Here is a 13,140-nt window from a genome sequence, read left to right as displayed (position 1 = left end):
TCCTTGTTTGAGGTGACCAAATACTTATTTTCCACCCTGATTTACGAATAAATTCTTTACAAATCCTACCATGTGGATTCATGGATTTTTTTTTCACATTCTGTCTCTCACAGTTGAAGTGTACCTCTGGTGCAAATTACTGACCTCTGTCATCATTTTAAGTGGGGGAACTTGCACAATCGGTGGCTGACTAAATACTTTTTTGCCCCACTGTATATGATTGTGGGTAACTGGCATCATTGTCATTGGAGCAGGGACTTAACATACGCTCCATAAGACAAAACTGTCTGCTTGCCATAACACATACTGTGCAGCACTGGCTCAGACAACTATGCATATATAAATATGTAGTGGCAAAGATTATATTTGATACAATAATCCTACTATTGATTTAATGCATATAATTTTTATAAGTTAACATCGATCCCCAAGATAATTGTCCATAACCATACTATGTTAACCAACTTTAAACATATGCCAAGGCAGCTCACTCTCTTGGCAATATTCACTTTTAAGGGGATAGCATTGTATTTTTATATAAACATTAAGTATAATAATATTATAAATGTATTTCGAACTAATTAGGCAGCTCATTCTCTTTCTCTTGACGATCCTTTCTTTAAAGATGTAACACATTTTGCGGTCGACTTGAATGAAAGGCAGATGTGAAATGTAAAAGTGAGATCAGAGGTCAAATATGACATGATATATGATTCAGACTATAATGTGTTGTTTATAATCCTCATACACCAGCATCATTTCCTAAATGCTGCCAATACAAAGGCAGTAAAATGTTCAGCATAGTTTTAAAGATAAAAGACAAATTTGGCCTTAGATGACCTTGAAGAAGAGGTCATCACTTTGACCTTCAGATCAGTCTATTGATCTTGAAGTAAAGGTTAAAGGCCAATTGTGACCACCACCACACTTTTTAAGAATCATAGTTTCTAAGTAATACGTCTTTTTTCGATTTTCTGCCAATAAATCATTAAGTTGATCTTTTTTGATGTTAACATGACCCCACTCTGCACCCCTACAAACCTTTAGCAAAATTAAGTGACAACTTTCTTTCACAAAGAATAACACGCTACCGAAAACAACCTATAACAAAGCCTTTATTAATGGCAGTGCTGAGGACTGTAAACCAGGGAACCAAGTTTATTTTTTGCTTGGGAAATTATTTTGTTACTTTTTGTGATGAGTTATGTTCGTTCTGTACTACCTTTGTTGAACGCGATTTCCCCGGAAGCTCAGGTTTCTTTCTGATCCTTCCGATGTTGGATTGAAGCCTAAAGAATTCTTTCTTGATTAAAAAAAGGTTTCATTGTTTTTCAAGGTTCCATGTCCTCCCAAAACGCAACCTGTTGTATCAACACTATTAAGAAGAATGTGCACTCTTAATAATAACGCCAGGTGAGCAGGATGAACAGGGACCTCTTCTGTCTTCACCCAAACTTTCAGTCTTTCTATTTCTTCTATTTCTGTCTCCTCCCAATCACATTTATTTCTCCTCCTTTACCTCTGATATTTGTTTCCCTGTTTTCCTTTCATTTTACTTTTTATCACTCTATTTCTTGCAGTGTTAAATTTTAGCTTATGTTAAATATGTCAGAGGTCTCACTTGTTTCTGTCTTCTTCTCCTTCGGTCCTTTGCTCTCTCCTCACCCTTCCAACCTGGCGCCTCAGTGGCGTATTAACGGGCCTGTCGGTGCTCGCGTCGGCATCTGGTGCTCTGACACAAATTGGGAATTAACTGGAATTGATGTCCTGTGTCTCGCCTCTGAACTATCCTGGCCTTATGAAGAATTTATGACATAGCAAACACACGCACACACACAACCTGAATGATGAAGAAATAAAGAGGTTGTAAATTAGCTTTCATCTTTTCTGTCATGCTTTTTGGCAGCCAGATTTTTTTGGGGGGCGGTTTTGCAGCTGTTCAAGGTCAAACTGTATGTGTATGGGTATTTACAGTACATACACTGGATACTATACACATAATGTGGAGGCAGAGCTGACAGGAATGAAATGAGCTTGAGCTTAAGCTTGAGAATCAGGCTTCACAGCTCTTTAGCAAACAAACAAATATTTGGAGATCTGCTGGTCGTCTTGCCTTGTGATATGAATATGTTCACCAATGTATGTTTTAGGAAAAAAGATGTTTTTGCCTGCTGTCTTGGGAAAATGTTCTTTATGTCTCTTAAATTACATCCTTGATGGCAGCTATTTCTCCTTGGATATGAGCTATCTTGCTCTCGTTTCTCTTTCTGTTTCTTGTTCTCTCCGTCAAATTAAGAAGACATTCATGATCTTAGCACAAAGCTAACTGCACACTTGACTGTTTGGGGTCCTGTTGTTGCAGTAGTTCATTGTCTAATGGGTTGTTATTACCTGCCAGAGTTCAGCTAAAGTGCTTTCTCCTATACTAATGACTCAGTACCTTTTGTATCAACACACACATATATATATATTAGAGATGGACCGATCCAATATTACGTATCGGTATCGGTCCGATACTGACCTAAATTACTGGATCGGATATCGGAGAAAAATAAAAAATGTAATCCGATCCATTAAATATCACGAAAGCACCTCACAAAACTTGCAACACGTTAGCACGTTGTAGCAGAATGCATCACGTGATAGAGCGGCTGTGGCATGCGGGACCTGTCGGTGGTCTGGATAGCATTTGGAGCTTCGCTAGCAACCCCGCATTTCATCTCCGACAAAGTTATCCCCGAGAGAAGTAAAGCAAGTGTGTAAGTCCATCTCTGAATGTTTGTAAAGCATTCCTGCATTAAGCTTAACAAGCGACTGCCTCTCCGGCTGCTACTTCAATCGTGAAACTGCTAATGATCAGCTGATCGGCTTTTCTGTCGCGAGTCCGTGTCTCTAGTTTGCTTTTGGCCCACTTTGCACCAGAAAGAGGAAACCAGCGGCTGAACAACAGCAGCACGTTTAAGCTTGATCAGCTGTTGTTAGAATGTATTTAATATTACTTTCTACTCGAGGATCTTTTTCTACGTAGCTGACGGCTGGTAACTGTGCAGGGGCGGATCTAGCAAAGTTTAGCCAGGGGGGCCGATAGGGCATTAACAGGGAAAAGGGGGCACAAAGACATACTTTTTTCTTATTCTCATTTAAAATGTCTAGCTTTTAATAAATAATTATCTGACACCCAAAGTTTTAATTTGATGTAAAATGAATAGAAGTCAATTACTGTATATAGTGACTATTAAGTCTAATATATATACCCTAGTAAGCTATAGTACTTTTTCCTTTGGGAAGGTACCATCTGTACAGTCTGCAATTTTGTTGAAGAAAGATGTTGAATCTATTTAATATTTCTTGAAAAATAATTGATTTCTGTGCATTTTTTTCACACTGCATCAAATTAAGGTTGATTACGTCGATTAAGCATCATGAGGTGGAGCGTGAGGGGTGGTTCCCTATTTTTTATTTATTTATTTTTGTTGTTGCTGGGAGTTGGAACCCTATTAGTTAGATTGCTTAATATTTATGCTAAGTACTCTTTAAAATACCAGAATAGGGAGGATGGTGTAGGTTTAAGTTTATTAGATTGATCAGTATTGCTGAACTATGAAATTTTTTTTTTTTTGCATACAGGTATAACAGAATAGCTTTAGTGTAGTTGTTGTTTTAAACTTGAGTATGAACTTATACAAAATGCAGCAAGATATTTAAAAAACAGTTTTGTTGATTAAAAAACACTATATCGGATTCATATCGGTATCGGCAGATATCCAAATTTATGATATCGGTATCGGTATCGGACATAAAAAAGTGGTATCGTGCCATCTCTAATATATATATGCAAATTAACAACAGAAACCCACATTGGGCTTGTTCAGGAGCAACTCTGTGTTCTGTTATTCCTGCCATGGCTGCTTGTTACAGTCATAGTGGAAACTTCAAGATAGCAGCTATCTGAACCTTGAAATTTTCCAAACAATGCATTATGAACCCTGAACAGGACAAGATACAGAGTACAGCTCCCACTGCAGAAACCAAAAGGTATGAAAAGAGAATTACTTCTGGTTTGCCAGCTATTTGGAAACATGGAAGGATGTAGTCGTTGTGTTTGTTGTATTTTACATGCTGAGAATGATGTAGTATAAGACCAAACCTTGGGACTCAACTTTCTTGCTTACTGGTTAAAATTGCTCCAATCCAACTTTATTTATAGAGCACTATAAAACAACATGATAGACCAAAGTACTTTCCAGTAAGAAACAGTAATAAAAGTTTAAAAAAAATATGCATTAAACAGACAAAGAAAATAAAATCACAATAAAATAAATAAATAAATGAGAAAAGATCAACATGAATAAGTAAATATTAAAACATGAATAAAATAGACGAATAATAAAATAACTAACTCTGGTATTACTCCTAAAATGCCTTGGAAAAAAAATCAAATGTTGATGCCAGCCTAATATGGAGGGGCAACTTATTCTATACATGGGAGCCGCAACAGCGAAAGCCCCGGTGTGTCAGTCTCGACATGGGGACAGCAAGGAGTGACTGGTCATATGATCTGAGAGAACGTTGTGGAGTGTATAAGTGTAGAAGGTCTGCCAGGTAGGTAGGAGCCAGGCCATTTAAAACTTTAAAAGCAAACAATAAAATTGTTTGTTTGTTTTCAAAGTGAAAATGCCACATTGTTAGTGTATGGATGTTTTGTGACATTGGTGACACCTTAAGACGCAAACAGTTCCTAGCGTGTATTAAAGAATAATCGCTGTTATTATAACTTCTTCTATTAAAGTAAACATGGCAGTAGGGCTGCCACAAACGATTATTTTGATAGTCGACTAGTCACCGATTATTTATGCGATTAGTCGACTAATCAGATCATCATCCACTGGACGTAAAACTACAGCTTATTGCACCAGCAGCATCTGCTCTTATATAACTATCATTAGCTTACAGCTTTAAGCTTTTAAGGTGCTAACTAAAAATAAAGACAAGATGATAGTTTATTCAATTTTAATGAAATTTGCAGATTGTTTCGGTAAAGTTTAATAAACTCCTTGCTATCTAAAATATAACAGGACACCGGAGTATATTCTCCAGCATCTCACACTTCTGATAATCAGCTGTCTGCTTGACGTTTATTCAGCTGTGTAAAAACTATAACTTTAATCTCAGCCAAACCGATTTACTCAGGAACAAATAAAATACTAAAAAAAAGCCAAACAATAACATTTTTAATTTATCTAAGTGACTCATATATATTTAACCTGAGTCGCGAAAGACGGCGGTGGGTTTGAAAACAATTTGCCGGGAGTCCGGTGTTCTCACGGCGCTAGTGACCTAGCCCCCGGCTAGCTATCGAGCTAGTGGGTAACAGACGTCTCCGAAAACGTCGGAGCGCTTTTGAAAATATGTGGTGTCCTGATAAACTGAGCAGATATTTGAGGTTTACACAGCTACATTCTCGCCTGAAAATATGTTAAACGTTTATTTTGTGACCCAGAAAGAATAATAAGAGTAATATTAAAACTAACTAGCTACCGCCATTGTTGGAAACTAAGCTGGGCCGCGCTATGAATTCTGGGACACAGCTGCTTCTTCTTCTTCGGGGTTTAACGGCAGCTGGCATCCTTGTACATGCTGTGCTGCCATCTTCTGTTTCAGTCCGTTATTACACTCTTAAATCCTGCCACTTATTCCTGCGTCTTTTGCGATCTTACAAAGCTTCAAACGACACGTCGACTATTAAATCAGTCGTCGACGATTTTGATAGTCGACGTAATCGTGACTAGTCGACAAATCGTGGCAGCCCTACATGGCAGTATGATCTTCCTATCTGCTAATCCTGACAACCTGTTCATGTACTACTGTTCCCTATTTGCCAACTGCTAGTAGCAAAGTGTTTTTGTGGGTTTTCTGAGCGTGGCTTATGTAACGGAGTTGGTTCTGGTAGTGATGTCATTTTTCAGCGGTTTTCAGTGATCATTTTTATTAGAACATTTGTAGTTATGCAGTGAGGTCAGCCGTACTGAGTTGCTCCTGCAAGGAAAAATTCAAAGAGAAAATATTAGGTATTAGATAATTAGTAATGACAACATGAAGATAACCTAGCAAAAGCATTAGCGCTACGTCTTTATCAATCAATTGTGTTCTGTGTATGAGATTAAATAAACTGGAGTGTGTCCAAACTGGAGAAATGTAGAAGGACAACTTTGGAAGATTCAGACTTGACGAGACTGCTCTTTTGGACTGTATAGTAAATCTTACTTTCCTACATGCAAATTGAAGCTAAAGCTAAAAAAAACGAAGAACGTATTTATTTATGTTCCTTTGGCATGTTACACTCTGAATGTTACTGCTGATATCATGGCCTGGTCTCTGCCTTGAGCCTGTGATTGGTGGCCATCACAAGTTTGTTTGTTTTGTATTGATGAGCACTTTTAAGAAACACACACACACACACACACACACACACACACACACACACACACACACACACACACTTGTTGAACTCCAACTGGAGAATAGTCTCTCTCAGCGGCTTACTGTGTCTCACTGTGTGATCAACAGGGGTTGGAAAATTACTCTGCAGTGCTTATTACACACAAGCACACACACACACACACACACACACACACACACACTTTGAGTCGCGCTCTTGTTGTTTTCAGTTGTTCCTATTTGAAACCGTGATTGCTCCGCGCCAAACCCTCTTTCAGTTTGTATTGTGTCTAAATGATGTTTTGTTTTGGGTGTGAATATCACAACTCTGTAGGAGAAGCTGCTAGAAGCTCTGAATTAGCAGCTGATCTGTTTGCACCTGGAAAAACACCAGACATATTCCCAGAGTTTTATTCATTCCCAACAGAAGGTTTGTGATGACAACAAGCTAATTGATAGTTTTGATAACACCGTTAGAAACTTTGTCTAAACGTGTTATTATATAAAAATAAAACTTTAAAGATTTTTTCTTACATCAAGAAATGCAGAAATGTGAGAAATATTATAATTATATAGAGAGAGACATACAGCAAAGTAATGTAACCTTTCTACAAGACATTTTATGCAAGAATTAGAAAATATGATGACGTACAGTCCAAGTTTGAAGTCAACTCAACTCTGAAACTAGTAATTGAAACGATTACCAATGGGACTGTACGATATCACTGATTGATCTGTGACTGGGTGGGAAATATTCCAGTTTAACCTTCCAGTAGCACCTTTCAGCTGTAAATCCATGCACAGTCTGTGTTCGCAGCATCAGTAGAGCATTAGATCAAATGAAATTACTTTTAATTTCCAGTTAACTTGTACAGTATTGTATGTGAGAGCAAACCAGCAACCTCCCCCACCCCCCAATGTAAACACGATCTCATGTCAACAAGAACATTATGATTATATTATTACATCTTGAACAGCAGCACTGACATCAATGACATTACTGAAAATGTAATCTTCACACTTGCAGCTAGGCGCAGAATACATGACATCCCTATTATTGATCTGCACATTTATAAAGGTAGATGATTAATAGCTGTGTGAGTATTGATTGATATGCTACTTTACATGATGGAGTATTGACATAACAAGGAGTCCTCAATGTAATTGCCTGACTTTTTCCTTTTTTTCCCCCCCGGACTCTTCTCTCTTATTTCAGAAAATCCTCTCCAAGCATTCAGGACCTGGTAGGTCTGAGCAAAACCAGTCGTCCAACATAAAAGCTCAGCTGGCTGGAGGTCGAGGTGTCACTGTGGAAAACCCTCGATCAGCCCTGTCCCCACTTACCAACTCACTTCTGGAGCAGTTGGAGGCCCGTATCAAGGAGCTGAAGGCGTGGCTGCGAGACACTGAACTCCTCATCTTTAACTCCTGCCTCAGACAGGACAAGGATGCTTCAGAGCAGCTCCAGAGCTTCAAGGTAGGAAGGAAAGTGTCTCGGTTTGTCTCTTCGGATGTTTGCCTCAATATCAGTTAAATTAGGATTATATTAGTCTAATAGTAGAAACCTACAGCAGTCAGTTGTTACATATCAAGCTCTTTTATTTCATCATGGCAAACTTTTTTCTCAGTACACCTTCATTAAGCAAAGTACTCCCTTGATTTGTTTCGTGACTAAATGTAATCCTACAGAGAAGTACTATAGTCAGACTACCAACTTTACAGATGTGTATCTGAAATCACAATAAATGAAGATGAGTGTGGTTTGATATCTTACTGATAATATATTTGGTGTGACACCTTCCACACAGGGCATGATTTACTAAACAGGGCAAAAAGCGTGTGACCGTAATCCCCAAATAATGCTCATTGGTTTGAAAGTTTTAAGGTTTTTTTTTAACCAGAGCTCAGCAGTTTTCTAAACTCAGTTGCAGCCACTTCATTTCAATATCAAGCACAAAAAATAAGACAGGTGCGTTTTTCTCCTCCCTATATATGTTGCACATTAAGAAAGGGCCTCTTATGCAACAAGGTCACTCAGAAAAAAATGTCTGAATTGTCACCTTTTACACGTAATCTTGTCACTGTACTTTTTTAACACCAAAACCCAGTTTGCGTTGCCGCATCCGTTGATTAATATGACGATATGTTGATGGTATTAATGCTCCAATTGAATAAGAACAGATAGCAGGTGACACAGCATGGCTTTTTATGCTGTATCACCTGCTGCTAAATACTATACATACCTTTTCAATGTTGGAACTTTTATAAAGTCTACTTTTGGGTAATAAAATTTCTATTTCAGGTGTGATAGGTAGGGCATTTAGCATCAAAATTTGACAAATCAAACATGTGATGCTACAGAACCCGCCGTGGTGATCTGTTGTGAATAGCTGAACGTACAGGGCTCTAAAAAGCTATTCGACCCCTTTTTGCTGTGCTATTCTTTGCATATTTTAATACTTAAATGCTTCAGATCATCACACAAATTTTAATATCAGACAAAGATAACATGGTTAAATACAAAATGCATTTTTTTTTTAAAAAAAGAAGAAAAAAAAGAGAAAAAAAGAAAAGGTCGACTTTGGGGTAATAAAATTTCTATTTCAGGTGTATAGTTGGCCAAGATGGACAGATGAGTAGTAATCATATGATCCAGTGTAGTCTTCAGTTTAGTTTGCCCACACGTGTCCATTTATAAATTACTGCAGATGGAAACATCACTCGTCTCTGCCTGAACTAATACTTTACTTGATATTAGTGTGTATATCATGAGTATCTAGTTAAATGACTAAAGAAAAAGCCAATCAGTTGAGTTTATTCCAAAAGGTTACCAAGTTCACTATTCAAAATAACATTTCTTGCCTTTGATAAACCAGCTTCTGTATTTAATGGCACAAAAACAGCAACAAAATAATTCAACTACTTGACTTTGTATACAAATATGAATCTAGATAAACTAACAGTTTTCAAACACAAATCATCAGAAACAAAGACACAAGATAACAAAGTGACAGCAAATAGATCCATACTGTGTGTGTGTGTGTGTGTGTGTGTGTGTGCGTGTGTGTGTGTGTGTGTGTGTGTGTGCGTGTGTGTGAGTAAAGCATTCAGAGGTTCTGTCTGAGGTCCACTGTCACTTTTCTTCATTAGCTTTTGCAAATATGTGACAAAGCTTTGGCAAATCAACACCGAGCATTAACAGAAAACATTGTGACTGTGTGTGTGTGTGTGTGTGTGTGTGTGTGTGTGTCTTTGTGTTGTTGCTAAGTATAGTAATACATCGTCTTAATGAGGCCAAATGAAAGCAGGGCTGTTTTGAAGCGATGGATGTATAGAGGAAACAGCAGTTAACCTTAAAAGCCACGGGACACTAACAGGATATTAATCAGCCTACATCACACAGCGAACAGCTAGCTGCGCTGATTAGCCTAGCCCTGCCGTGTGACTGACAACCAGAGACACACACGCAAATCCACACAATCACCGTGTAAGTGTACCCACTGATATAGAACTGCATGCACACAGAAGTACATTAATTCATATACGTTTGAATTATGCTCATAAATGCTGCACAGTTAAATTACACACACATATGCAAATAAAGAGACTCAGGCAGAGGCATGCATTAAAAATGAATGCATAAAAACATATAGCTGACTGCAGTAACACAAAGAAATGAAAGCACGACTAGACAAACAGCCCTGCTGAAACAAAAAAGTTGCTTCCGTGTGATTAAGAATGTAGAACTTTAATCTTTTTGTAACCTTTCAGATTCTTTGGTTGTGACAGCTTTTACGCAAAAGAATCAGCAGCACGTAATCTTTATTCATTTGAGCTTAGGCCTAAAAAGTTGGGAAAGTTTGTAAAGTGAGCATATTTGTGCATGTATGCATGTAACTGTGCATTTCATGCCTCGGGTTGAGTGTACAAAGGGAATACATAAGAGCGTGATAGAACCTTGGAATGACCCACCTGGTCATACCTCATGAAGTAGATCTGAGTGGTAAGATAGCTTTAATATTTCTAGTAAACAGAAATAAATGTGGTTTCTAAAGTGTCTAAAACTAGTTATGAAATGTCCTGTAAGGGCTTACTTTCAATCATCATCATTTTTGGCTTCAGAATTTGTAATGTAAGTAGTCTTTTTTTATCAACACCTATTAGAAGGAAGCATGTTGATAGCATCTAACTTACATACATCATTACTAGCTCTATTGTGGTGTACGACCACTACACAAGGGAACCTTTTTTCAAGTCTAGGAATGTAAAAAAAAACCTGGGCAGGGTTTAAATATAAATAGAAATAACTATTAAGCATATTTTTAAAGGAATGTGCTACTAAAGTATAAAACTCTATTTCTGTTTGCTTACTTTAGATGTCAGCTATCAGGTGTCCACTCCTGTTTATGGGCCACAAAAAGGAAGAATACCCATTATTCCCAATCCTGCATTAACATTTTTATAGTTTGCATGATGGAATTTAGCCTCCAAGTTATCAATAGGAGCCCAAAATAAACAAATATCTATAACACATTTGCCACAAAGTAAAAAAGATGACTTTTATTTTCTATCAGCAGACGTCAGGATGCTGTACATTTGTGTTTCTTCTTTTGAATGAATGATGTATTGTTTGGGTGTTGTTGTAAAAAAAAGAAAAAAAAAGAAGTATAGGTAAAGCCTGGTGTGCCTTCTGAAAAAGCCATCCTGCTAATGTTTATTAGATTGCCAATGTTTAATAAAAAATCTCCAAATAGCACAAACTATCTTTGCTTCTCATCACAAAAAAATAACGCCATTTGGGTCAATTTTTTGTAAAGTTGATGTGAATGCAAAACACAAACTGGCTGCTTAAATGATGAAACTGTACAGAAACGAGAGTTTATCTGAAGAAAGTGAGCCTCTCACTTTTGATCCTTGTCACAGCTCTCAGTGGGAAGCCATTGATTTTTGGCAGAAAGAGGCCGTGAGCTTCTGGAGAAATGAAGATTGGAAATATTGATAGCAGTCATTTGTATGGAGAGAGAGAGCGTGAGAGAGAAAGAGAGAGAGAGAAAAGGGGGCTCAATTTTAAGAGAAGTCGACTCCATTTTAGCGATCATTTGTCTGTTTTTGGTGTTGGGACGCGTAAATGGGTTCGATTTCTGCACTGCAACCTATTACTGTAGGGCTATATGAGAAAGCAGTGGGGGTCGGCAGGGGTCGCACGGGCACACACACACACACACACAAATGCAAAAAACAACAGCATACATTGAGAAAATACATATGCATCCTCACAGGTAAATGTACAGTTCAGACACATTTCTGCATTATAGAAATGTTATATAGTCTATTATTGTAGTCAGCACAGTGGTTCCAGAGTTCAAGAACAACTGTCTGCAGATGACGCTGTCCACAAAAAGTTTTCTCAACACCTTCATCACTTGCTTTGCTGCTAATAGATTTGGTTGGGCAATCCACTCTCAGTAATGGAAATGAACGAGTGAGCTGCTATCGGTGCTTGTACGGCTGGTCCTTTAAACTGGCCCATTGGCCAAAATTGCATTGGCCCACCGGGAGAATGTCAGAGGTGCCCAGCCCTGGATGCTGTCTTTAAACAGTAGACGCTACAGCTGTAATGTTTCAGTCTTTTGGTGTAGATTACTGCTAAGGGAGAAGTTAAGTGAAGTGCTCTACTAACAAGGTGAAGGAGAAACCTTAACAGGGAGTGTATCAGTGTGTCAGTTCCACTGCTTGAACCTTGTTGAAATGTTTATCAGAAGAAGTGAGTTGATTTCAGTCCGTATTTTTCAGTCTTTGGTATCGTCAGCGTCTCCTAAATATCAGCTGTCTTTCTCTGTCCCTTTCTCTCTCTCTTTTTCTTTTTTTGCACTGAGCTGCCACCCCTCCTCCTCCACCTGGCTGTCTATAACCTGGCTCTTAATTGAATTAATGCTCCTTAAAGATACGGCGTCAGCCAGACGTTCCTCCGGCAGGCCCTGGGCCTCCGATGACTCTCTATTGTAGTAGAAATGCTGTGGGGCCTGGACACACCAAGAATTAATAGACTGAACCCCCACACACACTTGGTCTCACATATGCACAGTGGAAAGCACTCACAGCTACAAAACACACCTGCTCTCCAGTGTGTACAGGTATGCGGGCTAAAAATGAGTCTCACACACTAACAGCTTTTTCTTGAAAGTTAAATGTTGCCTGCCAGTGGGTTTCACGCAGCTTCTTGCTCATCTAATTGGCTATATTTAGTATCATCAGTGCAGTCAGATCAAAAGTCCTAACACAAACCAAAAGAAAGTGGTTGCTTTATCTGGTACATTAATCAGTAAAAAGATTAGAAAATACCAGAATTATTTTTTTTAAATCACTCTTATTTACAGGAATTCAAAACAAACATAAAAAAACAAATCAATAAAACTTGATAAACATAAAAAAAGAAATAGTCGGTTTTCACTGCACAGTACTGATTCAATATGGGTGCATTGCTTTTAAAATCTGTTAAATGATTGTTCAGGGGATCATTTTTTCTGTTGATTGACAACTTGTTTCAGCCTCAAGGAAAGACAGGATTTCATTCTGATTAAGAAAGAATTGTTTCCTTCAAAAAGGATTGGGAATGTCGATATTGTAGGAAAAACATATTTGTTCTTCCATAGTATAAAGACAATAACGCAGTAGATGCATCTGTTTATAAGTCGACTTTCG

The 13,140-nt window shown here is 38.0% G+C and overlaps 1 protein-coding gene across 1 annotated transcript in view; it reads left to right on the top strand.

Annotated features, from left to right (window-relative positions):
• Positions 1-13,140, top strand: part of akap6 (A kinase (PRKA) anchor protein 6) — a 223,063-nt gene that overhangs the window by 166,618 nt on the left and 43,305 nt on the right. Inside the window, exon 17 of the mRNA XM_026151733.1 lies at positions 7,655-7,915. Coding sequence (XP_026007518.1) covers positions 7,655-7,915 — 261 coding nt within the window. The remainder of the gene's footprint in view (positions 1-7,654; positions 7,916-13,140) is intronic.

The sequence above is a fragment of the Astatotilapia calliptera genome, chromosome 19 (assembly GCF_900246225.1).
Source record: "Astatotilapia calliptera chromosome 19, fAstCal1.2, whole genome shotgun sequence".
In the NCBI taxonomy this organism is placed as follows: domain Eukaryota; kingdom Metazoa; phylum Chordata; class Actinopteri; order Cichliformes; family Cichlidae; genus Astatotilapia; species Astatotilapia calliptera.
Note: the sequence above shows the minus strand (reverse complement) of the source record. Positions and strands in the feature narration are given on the sequence as shown.